We start from the raw sequence: 22,119 nt of genomic DNA, 5'->3' as shown, positions 1-22,119 counted from the left end.
TGCAGCAATACACTAGCCATCTTTATTAAAGCCTGACAGCCTACTGTTCTATGTTTTGTATGTGTAACTGATCTAATCAATACTAATGACAAGAGCTTAACTGATTTACTAGGCCTTACTCTATATTAATATAATTAATTATATATTTATAACATAATATCATAATATCATCATCATCATCTAGAATAACAGAATTATAGAGATGGAAGAGAACACAGGGGACAATCAATCCAACCCCCTCCCTGCAGGAATACACAATCAAAACATCTCCTTTTAAAATTAATCAAACCTTTACCTATTTCTGACGAAGAAATCCAACTTGGACTTAAAAAAAAACATCTCCAAGGGAAGAGGATTCCCCAAGCCTATGTTCATATCCTTGTTTTTTAAGGGTTCATGGAACAAGGGGGAGGTAATGTTGCCAACATCTTTTCAAGACCAGATATACAGAGGAGTGTAAATTTGCCTATGTCACTCAAGATATTTAAGTCAAAATCCTCTCCAGCTGTGTGCCTGAGAAGGTTACAGAAAGTTACAGAAAAGGTAATACAATGCCTTGCTAGGCCACAATATTGTCACCAGTAACAGCTTCTGAACAGTTTTTGAAGGCAGCCTGTGCAGAGCTTGTTATAACTACACTGCTATCCTCAGTCGGAAAAAAGTAACTGCAGTCATCTCACTAAGTAAATTAGGCCAAAAGAATTCCCAAGTTCTTCCATATCCAGACATTCTAAATACAGCAATGAGCTGTGAAGTGTCTAAAGACTGATCATCATCATGCATACAGACATTTTAGGCCACAAGATCACTAGAACAGTATTGCCCTCATATTACTATTATTAGCTGATCTTTGCCCAGTAACCACTTGTGTACACAGAGTAAAACCTAGACCATGATTTAAAGAGCTGGATATCATGACAAACTATGATTTTTACAATCTTGCTCAAAAATCTGTTCTTCAGTTATTCCCACATATGATTTAGAAGAACAGCATAATATATGATCTAATTCCTAAAAGGCTGAACAGACACTTTCTCCCCCAGGGGTTCTTTATCACTATCTAGACTCTGTTCCAATGACCATAATGTTAGGAAATGACATGTATGTGACCACAAAGTGGAGCTGTGGCGGAACCTATTACAGGTCCAGTGGCAGTTGGAATGTTGACAGTTGGGATTTGACAGTTGACACTTGCATTATGGAATGTTGATGCTGTCAGTGTCCTTCTGAGAGAGAGTGTCAGTTATGACAGTTGGTGTTAGAGTAACTGCCTCTCTGTTTTGTTGTTATGTTTGTTTGGTTGAAGAAGTAACTTATTTATTAAAGCCCTCATGTAGAGTGAAGACTTGAAGTGCTCTTGTCGTTATTCCTCAAGCCGGGAACTCAAGGCCGTTTTGCAGTGGTGAAGAAATATTTTTCCTTCTTGGCCTGAATACCTTTGCAGACATCTCTTCAGATTCCTTCTCCCTGGCGCACTGTTGACGTGGTTCAACTCTGCAGGTGGTCATGGTGGACACAGTGCGTCTTTCCACGCCCCAACACATAAAACTAGGTGTTAAGGTTTAAAAATCAAATTTCCTTTCAAGCCTTTGGGTCTAGTGGATAGACTATTAGATTACTGGTGCAGGGTTTCTCTGTTCTAGTCTTTCCACATTCATAATCATATCTGAGGGCCAGTACAGACCTGCCCTTTGTGACCTCTCGTCACATGCTAGGGTTGTCTCGGGGTGCTCCGCCCACACGCCCCTCAATCCTAGCACGTGACAAGGGCATCACAATGGCGGCACCCTGTATACATGGGTGCCGCCATTGTTACGCAAGTGCCATGCGGCATATGCACAATGCCGCACAGTGCTTGCGTAACCAGTGCATCACAGTGCACCAGTGGCGCACTTGTTACGCCGCCACCGCAGCATAAAAAGAAGCCGCTTTTCACAGGTTCATTTTCCTCCATGGGGAATCCGCGCAGTTTGGCGGGTGTGGCTTCCCTGTGGAGGAAAAAACACTGCCGCCAGCCCGGACCTTCAGGCAGGTATGTACCGAGCCTGAGTTCCTTATATCTAAAATGGGAACAACAATTACAGTTTGCAAATGATAAGTGTTCTGTAAAGTATTATCAGCAGTGATGTATTCACACATTACCACTGAATTCTCTGATCTGTGGAACAGCAATAGATAAAAATGAAAGGGATCTTGTGGAGCAGCAGTTAATTCTCACGCTGCAATTGACCTCAGTTTTTAATGTTTTAAAATGCTATTTTTTCCATTTCTGACATTTCAATAAGAAGCAAAATATCCAGCAATGAAGACAATCTTGAAAGTATCTCTTTGGGAAGTAGCTGAAGTAGATCATATCGGAAGGAGCTGCAGTATTGTAAAAAAATGGTTACTACTATGGAAAACTGCAATAATATAGTATACGTAACAGATGTTCAAGCTACAGCAACAGTTGTCTGTCACTACCTCTATAAATAATCAAGACTGGTAAAATAGATGCCACATTGCACCAAGTGGCTTACCAAAAGGTCCTCCACTGACCTTTGTGGTGGAGAGTTTTATATTATTAAGTGTTGGCTGGAAAAATAGAAACTGATACTGAAGTATCTGGCCTTGATTGTGCACATTGGGGCAGCCAGGAATGCTTGAATAAAACCAAAACAACAATAAAAGTAAATTAAGTGTATAACTGTAGGCCACAGATGCCTATAATTCCTGCAATCTGGTTTTCTAGTATAATTATGGCAAGTTAGTTACCAAGTAAGGTATAATGAATGATTCACCGAGTACTAAGTAGTAAAAACTAGTCACGCTCAGTGGAATGTTCCTGTTTGTCTGTTGTACAGTTTTCTTGGTTCAGTTGAAGAAACCCCCAAACAACCCTGCTTTAGACTTGGGTATTATATAAATAAATATGGTACTAGCATTGAAAGAAATAATTGAAAATAAGGGCCTGAACAGACAGGCCAAAATAAAGCTGCTTCAGGTCACTTTGGAGGTATGCTGTTTAAATGAGACACACATCCTAAGGGGCCAGATGCCATGCCAAAGCCACGTTCTAGTCCTAAGGAGTAGAATACAGCTTCTGGTCTCTTAGGATGCATGTGTCATTTAAACAGCATACCTCCAAAGTGACCCGAAGCAGCTTTATTTTGGCCTGTCTGTTCGGGCCCTCAGATAACATGTAAAATCTTAGCAATAAAGATGGGGGATCAATGAGGGGAACGCAGACAGCAAAGACTGCATTCTTGTGACCATGTGCTGAAAAAATTGAGGCACCAGACAAACTTCTTTGAGATGGCCATTCCACAGACTGAATGCCACACACACACACACACAAAAAAAGCCACTTCATTTGATGTGGACAGATTATGGTAATGGTATGATGAAAATTCATTTTATTTGCTTTCTATCTTACCAAAATGCTAAGAGTATCTTCCCAACACTCATATGATGTAAAGCAATTCATCTAAAGCTATCTGTATGCTTCACAGATGAATAATAATAATAATAATTTATAGCCCATCCATTCACAAGGAATCCAGATGGGTTACAGCAATAAAAATACAGAGAATACAATAAAATAAAATACAATAAGATAAGATAAAAGAGAGTGACATAAGTCACAGAATTCACAGCTAGACCTGATGGAACTGGGCCTGTCTTTTTCACTCCCTCCCAGGTCTGATGATGACAGTAGGTATGGAGGGAGGGTTCTTCTTCTTGAGGCAAGAATTTTATTTTAATTAATTTTAATTTAATTCTTCTCATTAAATTTAAGAAAAGAATTGGTGGACAGAACGACATAAGTAATAGTAAACGGGGAGTGGAACTAGGTAGGGAAGGCCTGCCGGAAGAGATCCATCTTAAGAGCCTTCTTAAAGGCTGTAAGAGTAGAAATGTGGTGGATCTCCTTTGGCAGGTCATTCCATAGCTTCGGAGCAGCAGTAGAGAAGGCCCTCTGGATAACTGAGGTTAGTCTAGATTTTATTGGCTGAAGTAGATTCTTCCCCGATGACCTTAGAGTGCGGGATGGAGAGTACGGAAGAAGGCGTTCCCTTAAGTATTCCAGACCCAAGCCATATAGGGCTTTAAAGATAATCACCAACACCTTGTACCTTGCCCGGAAACTAACTGGCAGCCAGTGAAGGGATTTCAAAACCATTGTTATGTGATCATTATGAGAAGTACCTGTAATTCACCTGGCTATATTTTGTACAAGTTGAAATTTTGAACTTGGCACAAGGGTAGCCCCATGTAGAACGTATTACAGAAGTCCAATCAAGAGGTGACCAGCGCATGTACTACTGTTTCATGTACTACTCCCAGTTCCAGGAAGAGGCGCAGCTGGTGTATCAGAAGAAGCTGATAACAAGTGCTCCTGTCACATCCACCTGAGCTGTCAGGTGAAGAGATAAGTTAAGGAGCACCCCCAAGCTGCAGATAGAGTCTTTCAGGGGAAGTGTGACCTCATCCAGAACTGGCTGACATAACTCCATACCCAGGCTCAGGTTTCCTATAATGAGTACCTCCGTCTTACCTGGATTCAGCTGGAGTCGGTTTTCCCTCATCCAGTCCATTACCACCCCAAGACAGGCATTCAGAGGGAAGATGCCATCCTTAGTCACTGTATCAGTCCGAGACATAGAGAAATATATTTGGGGTGTCATCAGCATACTAACACCCTGCCCCATGTCTCCGGATGATCTCGCCCAGTGGCTTCATGTAAATGTTAAACAGCATGGGAGACAGGATGTCCCTGGGGGACACCAAATTTTAGCTCTCTTTTAGAAGAGCAACTGTCTCCCAGCGTCACCATCTGAAATCGAGAGGAAGGACCGGAACCACTGTAGAACAGTGCCTCCGATACCCAACTCTCTCAGGCGTTCCAAAGGATGCTATGGTCTATGGTATCGAAGGCTGCTGAGAAATCCAAGAGCACCAACAGGGTCACATTTCCTCTGTCAATGCCCAGACAGAGATCATCGACTAAGGTGATCATGGCTGTCTCAACTCTGTATCCTGCCCTGAAGCTGGTTTGAAATGGGTCCAGATAATCGGTTTCATCCAAGATTGCCTGTAGTTGATTGGCAACCACCCCCTCGATCATCTTGCTCAAGAATGCCAACAACGAGACTGGTCTATAGTTATTTCTATCCGGGGGGGGGGGGGGGTATAAATCATATGAAAAAGGATATGAATCTTAGTTGTCCACATTCCAGCCCAGGACACTACCCATCACAGTTGGCAAGCTACAGTGTTAAAAGTAGAAGTGCATTTTGCTTTATTTTATTTGGCAAAACTCAGGAGCTAGCAAGAATTAAGGAAGACAGAATAGGGGTGGGGAGGAAAGCCTCTTTGAACTTTGCAACAGAGATGTCATCACCAGATCCCATTTTAAAGACACCAGTGATTACTGTGCTCCTCAATTTTCATTCTCCAGGTTAAAGATAGTAGTTAGCTAAATAATGTTTTATACCTTCCATGGCTTGTAATTAATAAGATTTATTTTGATATTTTGTGGTCAAGAATTTCTAAGTACTCTTCCAACAAAAAGTCATAATTGCCTTGTCATGTGCCTTTAACTTGTTTCCAACAGTAGCAACCCTAAACCAAGCTTAGCATGGAGCAAACGAAGGTTTGCCATGGCCTTTTTCTGAGGCTGAGAGAGTGTGATTTTCCCATGGTCACCCAGTGGATTTCTATGGCTGAATGAGGATTTGACCTCTGGTTTGCCAGAGTCCTAGTTCAATAGTCAAACTACAACACATTATTGGCTGTCTGTATTATTAATACAGATAAAGATAGAAATAAGGATCATCAACAATTTGAGATATGTGGTCAACATCATGTTTTACTAGCAGCAAATATCATGGACTGGGAACAATTACTAATGAAGGTCAAGGAAGAAAGTGCAAAGGGAGGATTGCTGATAAACATAAAGAAAACAACAATAATGACCACAGAGGGTCTACATAAATTCAACCTAGTCAATAAGGAAATGGAAATGGTTAAATATTTCCCACACTTTGGATCAAACACTGATCAGAATGGAGATTGCAGTCAAGAAATAAGAAGGCTAGGAATGGGAAGGGCAGTGATGAAAGAACTAGACAAGATTCTAAAGAATAAAGATATACAACTAAACACCAAAGTTAGAATCACCCAATCAACTGTATTCCCCATCACCAAGCATGGCAGATGGTGCAGGAGAAGAGTGCTGAGAATACCATGGGCAACCAAAAAGACAAACAAATGGATCCTAGAACAGGTCAATCCTGAACTCTCCCTGGAAGCCAAGATGATTAAACTGAGGCTGTAATACTTTGGCCACATCATGAGAAGGCATAACTCATTAGAAAAGACAATAATGCTAGGAAAGGTAGAGGATAGTAGAAAGAGAGGAAGATCACATGCCAGATGGATAGATTCAGTCAGGGAGGTCACAGGCCTGAGTTGAAGACAAAGGCTTTAATGGCTGGCATTCATAGTTTTCTGTGGGTTTTCTAGGCTACGTGGCTGTGTTCTGGAAGAGTTTGTTACTGATGTTTTTCCTGCATCTGTGGCTGACCCTCTGAAGATGCCAGCTACAGATGCAGGCAAAATGCCAGGAATAAACTCTTCTATAATGCGGCTGCATAGAAAAATCACAGGCCTGAATCTAGAAGACCTAAGTGGAGCAGTGGAGGATAGGGGGGCTTGGAGATGTCTCATCCACAGAGTCGCCATGAGTCAAGGGCAGCTAAAAATAACAAATTATTAATAGAGCGCTTCATTATCTGATAACATGCTTCTCTCTCTCCAACCATCCCCTGCAACAAGCAATGTAGCAGGAATTCAATAGGTAGAAAGATCAAACAATAAATCAATCTCTTTATTTATACCCTATCTTTTCTGTAAAGATCCCAAAGACTCAAAGATCAGGAGGAGGATGCAAGCAGTGGTAATGATGTAAGAGAAGCAGCCAAATTTCTCTAACGAGAGTTGATCAAGCACTATTTTACAACAGTTCAAGTAATAAAACTAAGAAATTTAGCCACCATTTTGAATATTATACTTACTGATCTTATTTCGCATTTCATTTACTTTTCCTCCCAGAGATTTAGCTTCAGCGAACCTAGCAACAAGAGCAGTAAGATAGTTAGATTACTGAAACAGAGAACTTGTGACACATGCCGTGCTACAGATCAACATTTTTTTTTACTTGTAATTCTCCCTTTAAGTGAAACTGAATCTGGATTCATTGATTAATAAGAGTAAACAACATCTAAACAGAGACAACCACCATGTATCTTGCAAACTGAAACAGGTTTTCCTCTAAAATTGCCCTGTATCAGTTCCATCCATCTTGCTCTCAACCCTGACTAGTTTCTCAATCCCTGTTGAAGAAAGGCATCCCACAGTATAATGTGGCCACCATCATGCAGTATATGGCAATGAGAACTATTGGCTTTGTGCCTCACATAGTTTTTGACTCAAATATATGTTTGGAGTGACTTCAACATGCCTTTTCTAAATGAGTTTTGATATGGATTTGTTTTAACTGTAGCTTTTTCCTTGTCACTCTTCCTAAAACCCAGATTTGTAGAGCATATGGGTGATAATTATTCTATGTATGACTTCTCCTATCTAAGTCGTGGATCTCTCTAGAGTTACTGTTGGATTTTTGGTTGCTTCTCTGACTAATCCCCTTCTTGCCAGTCACTGAATTTGGTGGATACCCTTCTCTGGGCAGAGTTGCAATTGAACCATATTATTTCTATTTTGTAATAATGGATTTAAAAGTGCTCTGGGGGATATTGATAGTTTGGGATCAGTGTTCACGCACAAGTATTTACATGTATGTATTCTAAAGAGAAGGTGAATGCTCCCTTTTATATTGAAATTCAACTATTGGGACATACAGAAAAATAAAGATTAGGAAACTAGCCATGTATTTCAATTGATCTGGAAGTCACTCAAATCCCCTAAAAAGACAAAGTAATACAAGAGAAGGGCAGCTATATAAAATAGTCTAACAGTCCTCAGTAAATAAAGACCACTTGAACTCACAGTATTGTTATATGAAAATATTTCTAAAATAATTCCTGTGAATTTTCTGCTGATACACAAGGTTTTAATCTTCATATCTCAATATCCTCAAACTGACAGAACAATCCCAAAAGTTATTTCTTGTAAGACAGGGAGAAATGGATTCAGATATTTTATAGCTGAACAAAGAGAAGCCAGTAAAAATACACTGCAGGGAGAAGCTGGCAGATCCCACTTTTTTTGGAATCCATGACATTTAGAAATGGGCAGTGTAATCCTACCAATCTCTCCTTTTTCAGTTTGCAGTGACATCTGAGCCACGTCTCTTAACTGTCTTAATTTTTTTTAAAAAAAAAATCACATTTAATCTGCTATAGAGAGACAAAAGCAAAAAATAGCTCAGTTACATTAAATCATGGATATATGTGGGATGACACACTCTATTATGATTTTTGTGGCCAGGACAGTATCCTTGTCATGAAATTCTGATGGACAGTTAAATATAAACATCCTTGTTAGCAGATTTGGGATTAACTGATTGTCTGGGCAAGATCTGGTCTAAGAGAACAAAGCGGAAAAACCCACAAGTTCCATTTTTGTCTAACAAAACTAGCATGGAACAAACTTAATAAATAGCACTTTTCCACATGAGAGGCACACCTTGGGTGTCTCCTTTTAGTTAGTCACTTTTTCTTTCAAGCTGTACAAGCTAGTATTTTAGGTCTCCACACCCTTATTTCCGGATGGCTGCTGGCTTTAACAGATGAACCCAACATGAATAACTGGGCTCTACTGAGGAGATTGCCATATACTCTGTTTGTGATGTAAAAAAAGTAGAGGTCCTGGCAACATCTGTTCTGCCTTTTAAAAGATTTTATTTCAGTGGGTGATGTGATACAATCAAAGGGACTCACTGCAAGCCATACAGTTTCAGGGCCTCAATCCTCTCTTCTAGTTACCAGGGTGAAAGAATCTCAGGTGACAGCACTGCCTTTGAAATTGTGTATGTGCATTTCTCATTTGTTAGACTACACAAGGGAGCTGCCCTGATGATAACACCATAAGGGGTTATCCCTAAGTCTTACGTTTTGGCCCTGGAATCTCAGGGAAAGTCCTGATTTTGTTGCTGTTAACTGCCATTATGCTGACCCTATGAATGGGAGACCTTCAAGTATCTCTGTTAGCAATAGCTCTGCTAAGGACATGCAAACTCTGAGCTGTGGCTTCCTTAACAGAATTTATCTACAGTCATAACAGAAGACTTATCTACAGTCTCCTTATTTTGATTTCTAGAGAGAGTTCAGGGCTCATCTGCTTTAAGACCTGTTCATTTGACATTTTAGCAGTCCATGGTATTTATAGAATTCTCTTCCTGCATCACATTTCAAATAAATTGACTCTCCTCTCACTATCAGCTTTCTTCACTGCAAGCTTTTGCAACCATAAAAAGAAACTGGAAATATGACATGGACAATCCTGAGACTAGAATTCAATCACATATATTTATATTTTCAATTTCTGATAATTTTTTCATAGCTGCTCTTCCAAGTCCTACTCTTCTGATTTCTTGACTCCAGTTCCATTAATGACTGAGTGAAGGTCTAGAAAATCTGTAACTATTTCAGTGTCTTCATCATTCACTTTGAAGTAGAAAGAAAAATAATGACCAAAACATCTGTGGTCATTATTTTTCTTTCTACTGTTCTACTGTGGCCATGGTTTTGTACTTTTCCTTTACCTCACCTCAACAGATGTTCCAAATATTTGATATTTTCTGCTAGTAGTATGGTGTCATCTGCATCTCTTAAATAGTTGGTGTTCGTTCCTCCATTTTCATGCCTCCTCCCTCTGAGTCCGGCTTTATGTATGATATGTCAATCATAAATTAATCAGACGGGGTAATCAAATGCAGCCTTACCTCACCCCTTACCAACTGGAAACTATTCTGTTTCTCCATAGTCATTCCTCATGGAGGCTTCTTTTCCTGAGTGCAGGTTTGACATCAGGACAATAAAATATTATGGCACACTCATTTCTTTATTAGCTATAGGCTTTCAGTTAGCAACTCTATTTAACACTGATGCCCAATTACAATCCTCTGCAATAATTCATAAAGTAACACTGACCTAATGTATACATCTATCAGGATTGGGCAAGCTGTGCAGACATGGACTAAACATCCCTGTCAAGGAACTACCTTTATCTGGATAGATGGAACACCACAGTGTGCCATCACAGCTACTGTTTTGTGCACTGAAAGTGGCATTGCATCATACCTGGACACTTTTGGGCTGAATTTCAGAAAGAATGGAGGGGGTCATTAAGACTTGTCTACAGCCTTTTAAAGGAGCAGTGAGTTCTATTTTCTACAGTAAAAATGGAGTCAGGGCCAGGGGCTTTATGGTGGGTAGGAGACTAAAGGGCAACACTTGTCCCCAAGGGTTCTCAGGTAGCACACAGACCATATAATTTATCCCATATGTATATCTCAGAATCTTGACTTTGGTTGAGATATATCCCAATCAAAGACAAGATTTTGTTAATTCAATGAAGTGTGCTCTAGACCACCAGAATTCAGGCCATACACATGACACTAGTTATTGTTGCAACACAGTTAATGTGGTTAAAAGTTAGAAATAGCACTCAGTTGACAAGATTTCAAAGGGTGTGTTTTATTTCAGTATGAGTTTTTGTCCACTTCATGCATTCAAAAAATAATGATGGCTTCTATCAGGCACCTTCTGCTGAACATTTACTTGTGGTACACTGTGGTCTGGATCATGAAAGAGGACTGTGGGAGATGTCAGTTGTTGCATGAAATTTTATTGCAGAGAGGTGGTTGGTTGCCTTTTTGATCCTTTCCAATGCTATGATTTTATGATTAAGGATACTGACAAGTTGGAAGCAATTTGGACACAATCTAGAAAGAAGATAAGGTGCCTGAGGAATGCTACTGAGGTTTGGAGTGGCAGGCTATACCACCGTACCACAGAATAGCAGAAGGAAATCTATAAAAAGAAGTGATGCAAGATTTTTCCAAGTGCTACAAAACATAAATTATTCTCGTGGTCTATGGCAACATCCACCCAAATTTTTAAAAAGAGAATGGGAGAAAAGCAAAAGAAAAGGAAAATTAATGAATAAAAATAATTGTGAATTAAATAGGAATCATGGAATGAGAAACTTGGTAATCACACTACACACAGTAATACTGGCATATGAAAAGCTTACATACATGAGAAAATTGTGTTAACTTTGAAATTTGTTGTATATATAATCCTTACTTAGCAATTTGGACAGTAGCTGGGTCACTGAGTTTCTGTACAAGTGGTGGTTCAGCAGCTATGTTCCAAATTACAGAGTATATCTAAGCAGAGTTTGTTTTGAACAAGTGCAATGTATTTGCAGTTCTAAACCTCATTCACTAATGTGTTCGGCAAACAGCAGTAGCAACAACAAAATGTCCTTACTCTGTTTTTATACAAAATCTACAGTAATATCAACAAACATGGTAGCACATTCTGATGGTCATTGTGTGTCAAATTTCTATGTATAGTTGTGAAAACTGGACAGGGAAGAAAGCTGGCAAGAAAAAAAATAATCTCATTTGAAATGTGGTGCTGGAGAAGTTCTACTTCTACTACTACTAAGAAGACAAATGAAGTATTTGAGCAAATCAAGCCTGAACTCTCATAGAAGCAAAAATTATAAATCAAGCTTTTCCTACTTTGCACAAACTCTATCTGCCAGGATTCCATAGCACTGAGCCAGGACAGTTAAAGTGGAGTCAAACCGGATTGTTTCCCCAGTGCAGATGCAATTTAAGAGAAGGCAACTGTTAAAAAGGGAAGGAGAATGGATTGGATTTAGGGAGGAGGCACTTTAGGGAGCATGGAGAATAAGGGAAACCAGATCATTTTTGCACTCCTCCAAAAGGGATCTCCTTCAGATCCAAAGGATATACTTCCAAGTAAACCTGCAGCTTCTACACTGATTATTTTGCAGTGAAAGAAATTTATTATTATTATTATTATTGAAATATTATTATTATTATTAAAATTATTTCTCTGCAAAATAACAACAACAACAACAACAACAATAATAATAATAATAATAATAATTTTGCCAGTGATACATTTGGATGAAGCAGGGGGCATTTAGAGATAGGTGACACATTTGGATGAAGCAGAGGGCATGTAGGGATAGGTGACATTCCCTATCATTCATGTGAGACTAGCATTCACGTGAAACTGGAACCAGGAAGTGGCTCCCTTCTTCACTTCAGAAGTGCAAAGGTTCACAATGCGTTCAGAGCCCCACTGAGCATGCGCAAGGGTCCCAATTCGAATTGGTATGTACTGGTGTGATAATTTAATGTGCACTCGCTCCACTTTGACTCAGGAATCACCACAATTTCATTCTTCACGTGTGATAATTCATCACGTGAATTGCCTTGGATTCGAATTGACTCTGCTTCCCTTTCACTTCGGATTGCCTCTGGATTGGAGTTCCAGTCTCACGTGTGATAAGGGCCTATAATTCTAAGATTTGTCCAGGCCAAAAAGACAGCAGGAGTGACCATCACTGACTGGAATCCTGCTCCTGAACTTGATACATTTTTAAAATGCTGTTTGGAGGCCATAGGCCCTGGGCTCAATTGACACCAAAAGAAATGAAGGGGAAATTCTCAAACTATGAAGATTTTAAAAGTCTAGTAAGAAGCAAAAAAAAGGAGAGAAAAAATAAAGAGAAAACATAAAAGCACAAAGGTAGCACAGAAGCAAACATACTGTAAAATAAAACGAACTGAGAAGACTAAAAAGAATTCAATTTAAACATGCGTTGATGGGGCTCCCACCGAAAACTCTATGCTCTGCCTGAAGAAGAAGAGCCCTCCCTCCGGTCCATCTGCCTTGGTCCAGGTCTCAGAGGGAGAGAAGAAAGCTGGACCTGACCCCCCACCCCCTCACCATTCCCTTCTCCTTTTGTGTCATGTCTTTTTAGTTTGTAAGCCTGAGGGCAGGGAACTGTCTATTATCCCCTCTGTTGTAAGCTGCCCGGATTCCCAGTGATTGGGCGGCATATAAATAATAAATAAATAAATAATAATAATTATTATTATTATTATTATTATTATTATTGGTTACAATTGACCCTGCACAGGTGCAGAACAACATATATGCAAGGCAAAGAGCACCAATGACAACAAAAAAGAAAACTAATTTAAACCAATTTCTGCATCACCCTTTTAGATTGCAAACATATTACTTGAGAACTTGTCCAAAAAAAAAAAATCATACTATCTAATACACTTTTAGGTACTATGTCCATCCACAAAAAAGGGGAAACAAGAGACTGCAGCAACTATAGGACCATAGCACTAATCTCTCATAAAAGTACAATTATACTCGAAATACTGCAACACAGACTCCACCCACACATGGTGAGAGAAATCCCAGAGGTACAAGCAGGGTTTAGCAACGGAAGAGGCACTAGGGACCACACTGCAAACATACAATGGCTAATGGAGCGCACCACAGAATTCCAAAAGAAAATCAACATGTGCTTTATAGACTATAGCAAACCCTGTGAATGCATCATATAAAGTTATAAAATGCTTTATATATATGGGAGTGCCAATACACTTGATAGTTCATTGAGAAATCTATACTCAAGACAAGATGTCACTGTCAGAACAAAATATGGAAAAACGGAATGGTTCTCAAAAGTCAAAGGAGTCAGGGAAGGCTGCATATTATCACCATACTTGTTCACCTTGTACACAGAAAATATCATATGAAGAGAAGGGCTAGACTCAGAAGAAGGAGGAGTGAATATACGAGGAAGGTACAATCTAAGAAATGCGAACAACATAATATTAATAGTGAAAAACATCAATGACATGGAACAATAACTAAGGAAGGTCAAGGAAGAAAGTGCAAATGCAAGCCTGCTGCTGAACATAATGAAAACAGAAATAATGACCACAGTGTACGTACATAAACTCGAATTAGACAATCAAGAAATTGAAATAGCCAAAGATTTCTTGTCCCTGGGATTAAACATCACCCAGAATGGAGACTGCAGTCAAGCGATAAGAAGGAGGCTCGGAATGGGAAGGGCAGCAATGAAAGAGCTAGAGATCATAAAAAGTAAAGATATACAACTGAGCACCAAAGTTGGAATCGTCCAAGCCATAATATTCCCATTCACTATGTATGGATGTGAGAGCTGGACAGTGAAAAAAGCAGATAAAAAGAAAATCAACTCATTTTAGATGTGATGTTGGAGAAGAGTGCTGAGGATATCGTGGACTGCCAGAAAGACAAACAAATGGGTCCTTGAGTGAATCAGTCCAAAAGTACCCCTGGAAGCCAAGATGATTAAATTGAGGCTGTCGTATTTTGGCCACATCATGAAAAGGCACGACTCAGAAAAGAAAATAATAATTGGAATGGGTGAGAGTAGAAGAAGGAGAGACAGAATGCACACCAGAGGGCTAGACTCAATTAGGGAGGACACAAGCATGAGTCTGCAGGAAATGAGCAGAGCAGTTGAGGACAAGGAGACTTGGAGATGCCTCATCCATGGGGTCGCCATGAGTCGAAGTTGACTCAAGGGCAGCTAACAACAACAACAGTACACTTTTAAATACTATGTTCTTAACAGATAATAGTTTGTGTACATTTATGTAGATATATTTTTAACTTTATTAAATATTAAAAATGATACAATATTACTCAATCAAATATATCGAACCCATATATTAGGTCACAACAAACAATAAAAACATTCTAAATACGTCCTAAATCTTATTTTTACTATTTTATACTTCCTGGGTTACTGAATTCCTCCAATATTCACTTAATAAATACCTTACTGAACTCTTAATCATCTTATCTCCGCTATTGATTTCTTAAGTTTTTCCCCTCCACTAATATACCAACATCACATGCTTTTTCCTAATGAAAATAAATCATAAATCATCCAAATTTTTCTTATCTTATAACTGCAATTATCTTGTAAATCTACATACGTCTCCTACATTTACATTCCTGCTTACATACATACAGTACTTACATAAATACATACCTACTTATCAAAAAATTTATTCAAAAAAACCTACTCATCTTCTTATGTTAAATATTTAATCATATTATCCTTCTCAATTATTTATGTCTCTGCCGAGAATTTAAGTACATATTTCTTTTAAATACTATTGCTAACCAGAATTTATTCAAGTTAATTTTCCAAAATCATATACATTTTATCATCCTTTTCTCTTTGTAAATATTCTTTCCAATATTTATTTAGATATTGAAGGGCTATATAGACTGGCCATTAAGGCCGGCCTGGGGGCAGAGTCAGGGCGTGGCATCCATATGATTCATACCCCGACTCCACCCCATGGTGGTGTGATGCTGCACACGGCTTCTCGGCACTCCTCTGGCGCTATATTTACATGACGCAGCACCAAAGGAACACCTTAAAGCTGAAGCACCACAGCTATTATGCCCTTACTAGGGCATAAAAAGGAACCACTTTTTTTCTTTCTTTTTTTCGTGATATTTGGACTGATTGGCATGCTTTGCCTCTACACCACCTAAGGTTTTCTTCATGCAGAACATGAAGACTTCTTGAGAAATTAAGTGTTCTCTACCTACATAGGAGCCTGTGGCTTCACAAAGGAAGGGGACATGCTGGATTCCAAGGAAACATATTCTTTGAATTGCAAATGAACATTAAATTTCCTTGACTTTGAAAATCTACCAGTGACCAAATGGCAAAAAGGGGGAGGTACCAGCCTGCAGATAGCCCTCCCTACCATCTAAACTAAGACCAGAAACAGAAAATACAGGCCTATGACTAACATCTTCAGTTTGCAACATGTACAGTAATTGTGCCTTTTGGTTGGCCCAATAAAGGTATCATTGTGTGGATGTTATTCTGTTTCCATTAAGACCAATGCATGTACAGCAGAGATGAATCACGTGTGTGTGTTCCATTCCAGCCTTCTGTCCAGGAGGGATTCCAAAACATCCTCCATTTGGAGAAGAACTATGCAGCATGGATTTATATCTATATGACTGTTTTTGGCTCAGGATGACCAGACTTGGTCCTTCCTTTCCCAGACTTATCCTCCCTTTCAGTCTCCTGTCCAGCAGGGCTGAGAAGCGTGCCTTTATTTTGTATCTATATGGCTGTTTTTAGCTCAGGGTGTCCAGACTTGGTCCTCCTCCTTTTCAGGATCTGTCCTCCATTTCAACCTCCTGTCCAGGAAGGATTCCAAAAGGTCCTCCATTTTGAGCAGGGGTGAGAAGGATGGATTTAATATTTATATGAGTGGCTTTTGTTTTGTTTTTAGCTTTTATTTGGTTAGGTCCTCCATTTTTTCCTTGCGTGTTTTTCCCCTCAGAAGTCCTATCCCCTGGAAGTCACATCTCTGAAAGTCCCACCCCCTGGAAGTACCCCCCCCCCCCCCGGCACTGGGTGACACCAAGCGCAGGAATGCAACTGAGTTTGGGCACTGGGTCTCTAAAAGGTTCACCATCACTGCCCTAAGGTGAACCTTATCATGGAGTTTTCTTGGCAAGATCTCTTCAGAGGTTTGCCATTGCCTTCCCCTGAGGCTGAGTATGTGACTTGCCCAAGGTCACCCACTAGTTTTCATCGCCAAGCTCAGAATTGAGCCCTGATCTCCAGAACAATAGTTCAGCACTCTAACCACTTCACCATGCTAACTCCCTTAAATATTGAATAGTACCAGCCAAATACACAAATAGAAGAAAACATTACATTCAAAATGATTAACAAGTGAAGGACAGGTTGCTCACCTGTAACTGTGTTTCTTCGAGTGGTCATCTGCGAATTCACACAAATGGGTTATTTCTGCGCATGCGCAGCAAACTTGGAAACTTCTAGAATCTCTGGGCAGAAAGTCATGTAACTTTCTGCAGTCTCTTTGCAACTTTTTGGCGGTAGCCCCGCCCATCCCGTATATAAGGCCCCTAGTGGTCCGCTCCTCTTCAGTTCCGAATGAGCCGCAAACAGCGCGGCAACAAGCGTTGTCAATGAGCAGACACTGAGGGGAAGGATGGGTGGGTTTGTGTGAATTCGCAGATGACCACTCGAAGAAACACAGTTACAGGTGAGCAACCTGTCCTTCTTCTTCGTGGTCTCTGCGAATCACACAAATGGGTTAGACTAGCGAGCTATAGTCTTTGGAGGAGGGAGTGTCAATTAACACAAATCAATAAACAATAAGTATGTAAACCGAACACATGTGTTATTTATTGATATCAACACAGGTTAATGAATGGCAGAAAGTAACACTGCCCTCCCAAAGGCTGCATCCTATCTGGCCCTGGCGTCCAGCCTGTAATGTCTGATGAATGTCAATGGTTGGGACCAGACAGCAGCCTTACAAATGTCCTCGAGGGGAATTCCCGTCAAAAAGGCTGCGGATGCTGCTACCGCCCTAGTTGTATGGGCTCTAACCCGACCTGGTAAGGGCTTGTCAGCCAGCTCGTAGCAGAGGCGGATGGTGTTGACTACCCACTTGGAGAACCTCTGCAGTGACACCGGCAGCCCTTTCTTGGCTTCGGAGTAGCATACGAATAGTCTCTCCGAGCGTCTGGAACCAGCTGTCCTGTCCAAGTAAAATGCCAGCGCTCTCCTAACATCTAGAGCGTGGAGCTGGCGCTCAGAGTCTGTGGTCGGATTAGGAGCCAGAGTTGGTAAAACAATGTCCTGATTGATGTGAAAAGCAGATACTACTTTTGGCAAAAACGTAATGTCCGTACGGAGAACCACTTTGTCCTTGTGAAAACGGAGAACGGGTTGATCCATCCTAAGGGCACATAGTTCACCGGCCCGGCGGGCTGACGTGATAGCTACCAGGAAGGCTGTCTTCCAGGTTAAGAGTCTCAAGTCCGTGGTAGCTAATGGTTCAAAGGGCTTAGAGGCTAGATAAGCCAGGACCGTGTCCAAGCTCCATTGTGGTGGAGGGTCCACAATCGGGGGATGTAGGTTGTTAAATCCTTTAAGGAACCTCTTTATGAGAAGGTTCCTAAACAGGGAAGGTTTGTCTTGAAAGCAATAATGTGAAGAGATGGCAGACAGGTAGCATTTGATAGAACTCAAGGAGAGACCTGCCTCCGTCAGTGTCATGAGAAAACCCAGGACTACCGGGATGGAAACACGGGATGGTGGAACTTCCTTGGTTCGTAGAAAGGCAAGGAATCTGTCCCATTTGTAGGCGTAGGACCTCTGGGTAGAGGGTCTTTGGGCTGCCTTGATCATATTTTGTACACTGGATGGTAGCGAATTTAGGATTGAATCCTCCATGCCACCAATGGGAGAGACTGCATCTCGGGGTGGTGGACTTGTCCGTCATGAAGCGAAAGCAAGTCGGGTCGGTGTTTCAAGCGAAGATGTTCTTGGGCTCGTTGTAACAGGGGAGCAAACCACGGCTGTCTGGGCCACCACGGGGTGATCAAGATCGCATCCGTGGAGTCCGTCCACATCTTTGTCAATACCCTGGTGATTAACGGAAAGGGAGGGAATGCATAGAGGAGGCTGTTTGCCCATTGAAACTGAAAGGCATTTCCCAAGGAGCCTGCTCCACGAACCCGTGAGCAGTACTTGTTTAGCTGGGTATTGCTGGGGGAGGCGAATAGATCCACCATGGGTGTGCCCCATCGTCGAAAAAGGCGGGAGACTACCTCTGGGTGTAATTTCCATTCGTGACACGTTGTTTGGGATCTGCTGAGTTGATCCGCCAGGTCGTTTTCGTCCCCTGGAAGGTGGATGCACTGAAGCAGAATGTTGTGCTGTATGCACCAGTCCCAGATCCGGAGAGTGATGGCTAGGAGAGTTCTTGATCTTGTACCTCCTTGCTTGTTGAGGTAGTACATGGTAGTGGTGTTGTCTGTGAGGAGGAGTACCACCTTGTTGGAGAGTAAGCCCTGGAAGGCCCTGAGCGCTTTCTCTACTGCCAACATCTCCAATGCATTGATGTGGAGGTTCGACTCTGTTCGTGTCCACTTGTCCTTGACTGTAAGGCCTAATGCATGGGCCCCCCATCCCTGCAGGGATGCGTCTGTTGTCAGAGTTATCTCTGGCGAAGGCGGGGTAAATGGCATGCCGGAACAGACATTGTCTGGTCGGAGCCACCATTTCAGTGAGGTTTGGACTTTCCCTGGGATAGTGAGAATCTTGTCCGGATGGTCCCTCACCGGATCGAAGGCGGACAGGAACCAAGACTGTACGGGTCTGAGGTGCAGCCTTGCCCAGAGGGTAACGAAGGTTGTGGAGGCCAAATGTCCCATTGCAACTTGCACCACACGGGCTGGTAGATGTCTGTACCGTAGGCAGGCTCGTATGGCAAGCGTCAGGGTTTGGAATCTGGACCGTGGAAGGTAGGCTTTGGCTGATTCTGAGTCCAGTAGTGTGCCTATAAAATTGATCTGTCTGGACGGAGTTAAATGAGACTTTTCGAGGTTGACACGAAGTCCCAAAGATGCCAGAAGGTCCTGAGCAAAGTCCATCTGGAGCTGAAGGGCCTCTCTGGATGGTGCCGTGAACAGCCAGTCGTCCAGGTAGGGGAAGACTACGATTCCTTGCTGACGAAGGTAAGCTATGACAGGAGCCATACACTTCGTGAAGACCCTTGGAGCTGAAGACAGGCCGAATGGAAGGACCTTGTATTGAAAGAAATCTGGTCCAACGGTGAAGGCGAGGAATCTGCGATGGTCGTTCCGTATCACAATGTGAAAATAGGCGTCCTTCAGGTCCAGCGTGGCGAACCAGGCGTCCTTCTGCAAGAGTGGCAGAATAGAAGCAAGAGTTATCATCCTGAAGCGTCTATAAGCTATGAAGGCGTTCAGGGCACGCAAGTCCAAAATCGGTCTAAGGCCCTCAGGTTTTTTAGGGACAATAAAGTATTTAGAAAAAAAGCAGTATCGGGCCTGGGAAGGTTGTACAGGCTCAATAGCACCTTTGTCCAAGAGGGAGCGCACTTCGTCGGGGACGGTGGTAATGATAGCTCCGGTGGTGGGGAGCTCAGAAAACTCCAGGGCATAACCCCTTCGAACTATGTTTAGGACCCAGGAGTCTGTTGAGATGGATGCCCAGGTGTTATAAAAGGGCTGTAAGCCGTCTGTCTGGGAGATGATGAAGTGCGCTAGGGGGCTTCAGAATCTCTTTTTGCCCCTAGCATCTTTCTTCTTATAACCTGATTGGTAGCGGTTCTGGGGCGGTTGGCGATGGTCTTGTTGGGAGGGAGACCTGGAGCGTCGCCCTGGCGTGAAGAAGCTTGGGGCTGGAACTGCCTTTCAGGATGGTGGAAGCGTTGCTGGCCGTGGTGGAACCAGTTTCATTGGCCACTGTACCGTTGTTTGGTCGGTCTGGAGGAGGAGGCTGACATGCCGTGTTTCTTGGCAGCTGTTTTCATTCTGTAACGAAAACTTAATTTCTCATCTGTTTCTTTATTAAACAGGCCGGAGTTATCAAATGGCATGTCCTCTATGGCCGCTTTGGCCTGGGGGGTCAAATCCGAGGAGCGGAGCCAGGCATATCGGCGAAGAGCTACCGATCCGGAGAGAATTTTGGAAGAGCAATCAGTTGAGTGTCTAGCTGATATTATCTGCTGACCTCCCACAGAGTGGACCTCATTCCTGATGGCGGACATAATCCTCTTCTTATCATCAGGGAGCTCACTGATGATAGGGTCCATTTTCTCCATAAGGAGTTGAACATATGCCCCCATGCACGCTGCATAGTTGGCAATTTTTATGTCCAATGCAGCGGAGGCATAAAACTTCTTCGCCAGGCCGTCGATTTTCCTACTCTCCTTGTCCATGGGGGATGAGGAGGGACGAGCCGCAAAGGAGGTTTGTGAGCCCTCCACAATGGCCGAATTGGGTTTTGGATGGTTAAACAGCCAAGACGGTCCTGAAGGTGTGACCCTGTAGAGGTTCTCTATTTTCCTCGAAGTGGAGGAGATGGATGCCGGTGTATCCCATGACCTCTTGGCGATTTTTTCCAGGCATGGAAGAAAGGCCAGGGATGGTGGAGCAGGAGCACAGCCGTGAATCCGGCGTTCCACCGGATCGAGGGCATCATCTTCAGGGTGAGCAACCTCGAGTTTGAGAGCATCTGCCATTCTGATTACCTTATCAGAAAAGGAGCGGACATCGTCCGTTGGTGAGGGGGCCTCCGGTTCCCCAAACGCTAGGGATTGTTCTGCATATAGCTGGACAGACGGGGAAACTGAACAAGAGCGGGAAGCGGAAGGGGATCTGCTGTCCCTGTGGCTCAACGGAGACGGGTCCCTCGTAACGGAGCGACGTGTGACTGTCTCTACAGTGTCACGGTGTTGAGGAGAGTGAGGCCTCACTCTTGTAGGACCGGGGACGTTGCGGCGGAGGTGGTCTGCGTCTATCGGCAACAGGTATTGGCCGGTGTAGTAGTCATAGATCAAGTCCGGGTAGGTGTCAAATAATGACCTGTCCGGCTGGTAGTCCTCCATAGGGGGGCTGGAGCGACGATCCCTATCCAGGGCTTCGTCAGCTTCTGTTCCCAGAGTGGCTCTGTCTCTCTGTAGGGTTGGTAGTCTATCTCGTCTGGGACAGGATGGTGAGGCTCTGTCCCGTCTAGAGCGGGATGGTGAGGTTCTATCCCGTCTAGAACGGGATGGTGACCGGGAGCGCTTCTGCCTCTGCGGTGATAGTTGAACATCCGAGTCAGGAATTTCTCCTTCGGATTCGGACGACTCGCCAAGATTGACTATTTCCAAGTCTGTATCCTGAACAGAGAGGTGTGATGAGATCAGAACTCTGGGCTCGAGAGGTGGAGCCGAAGACGAAGCAGACTCTGGGATTGGAGTTGGTACAGGTCGTGAATCCGGTGGAGGCACCGAGACAGTACTCGGGGGTGCCCTGCGCCTGGTCTTAGGCGGTGGGGACACTGATCTAGCCTTCCTTGGTTCGAGACCATCTTTGGACGCCTTGGAGGACTTTTGTTTCTCTCCACGAGGCCTTTTTGAAGCCTTATCCGGCTTCGATTTAGATGCCTCCGAAGTTTCCGGCT

At 42.5% G+C, this 22,119-nt stretch overlaps 1 protein-coding gene across 3 annotated transcripts in view; it reads right to left on the bottom strand.

The window, feature by feature from the left end:
• The window catches only part of KIF6 (kinesin family member 6), a 248,852-nt gene that overhangs the window by 81,057 nt on the left and 145,676 nt on the right, over window positions 1-22,119 (bottom strand). For all 3 annotated transcript variants that reach the window (XR_016281700.1, XM_089529584.1, XM_089529586.1), the window contains one exon: window positions 7,059-7,114. Coding sequence is in view for 2 of the 3 variants with exons in the window: in XM_089529584.1 (XP_089385710.1) it covers window positions 7,059-7,114 (56 nt within the window). In the remaining variant the exon portion in view is untranslated. The remainder of the gene's footprint in view (window positions 1-7,058; window positions 7,115-22,119) is intronic.

This window comes from Sceloporus occidentalis, unplaced genomic scaffold (assembly GCF_023333645.1).
Source record: "Sceloporus occidentalis isolate IW3139 unplaced genomic scaffold, rSceOcc1.0.p SCAF_6, whole genome shotgun sequence".
Lineage (NCBI taxonomy): Eukaryota > Metazoa > Chordata > Lepidosauria > Squamata > Phrynosomatidae > Sceloporus > Sceloporus occidentalis.
The sequence above is the reverse complement of the archived record's forward strand: the minus strand, read 5'-3'. Positions and strand labels throughout refer to the sequence as shown.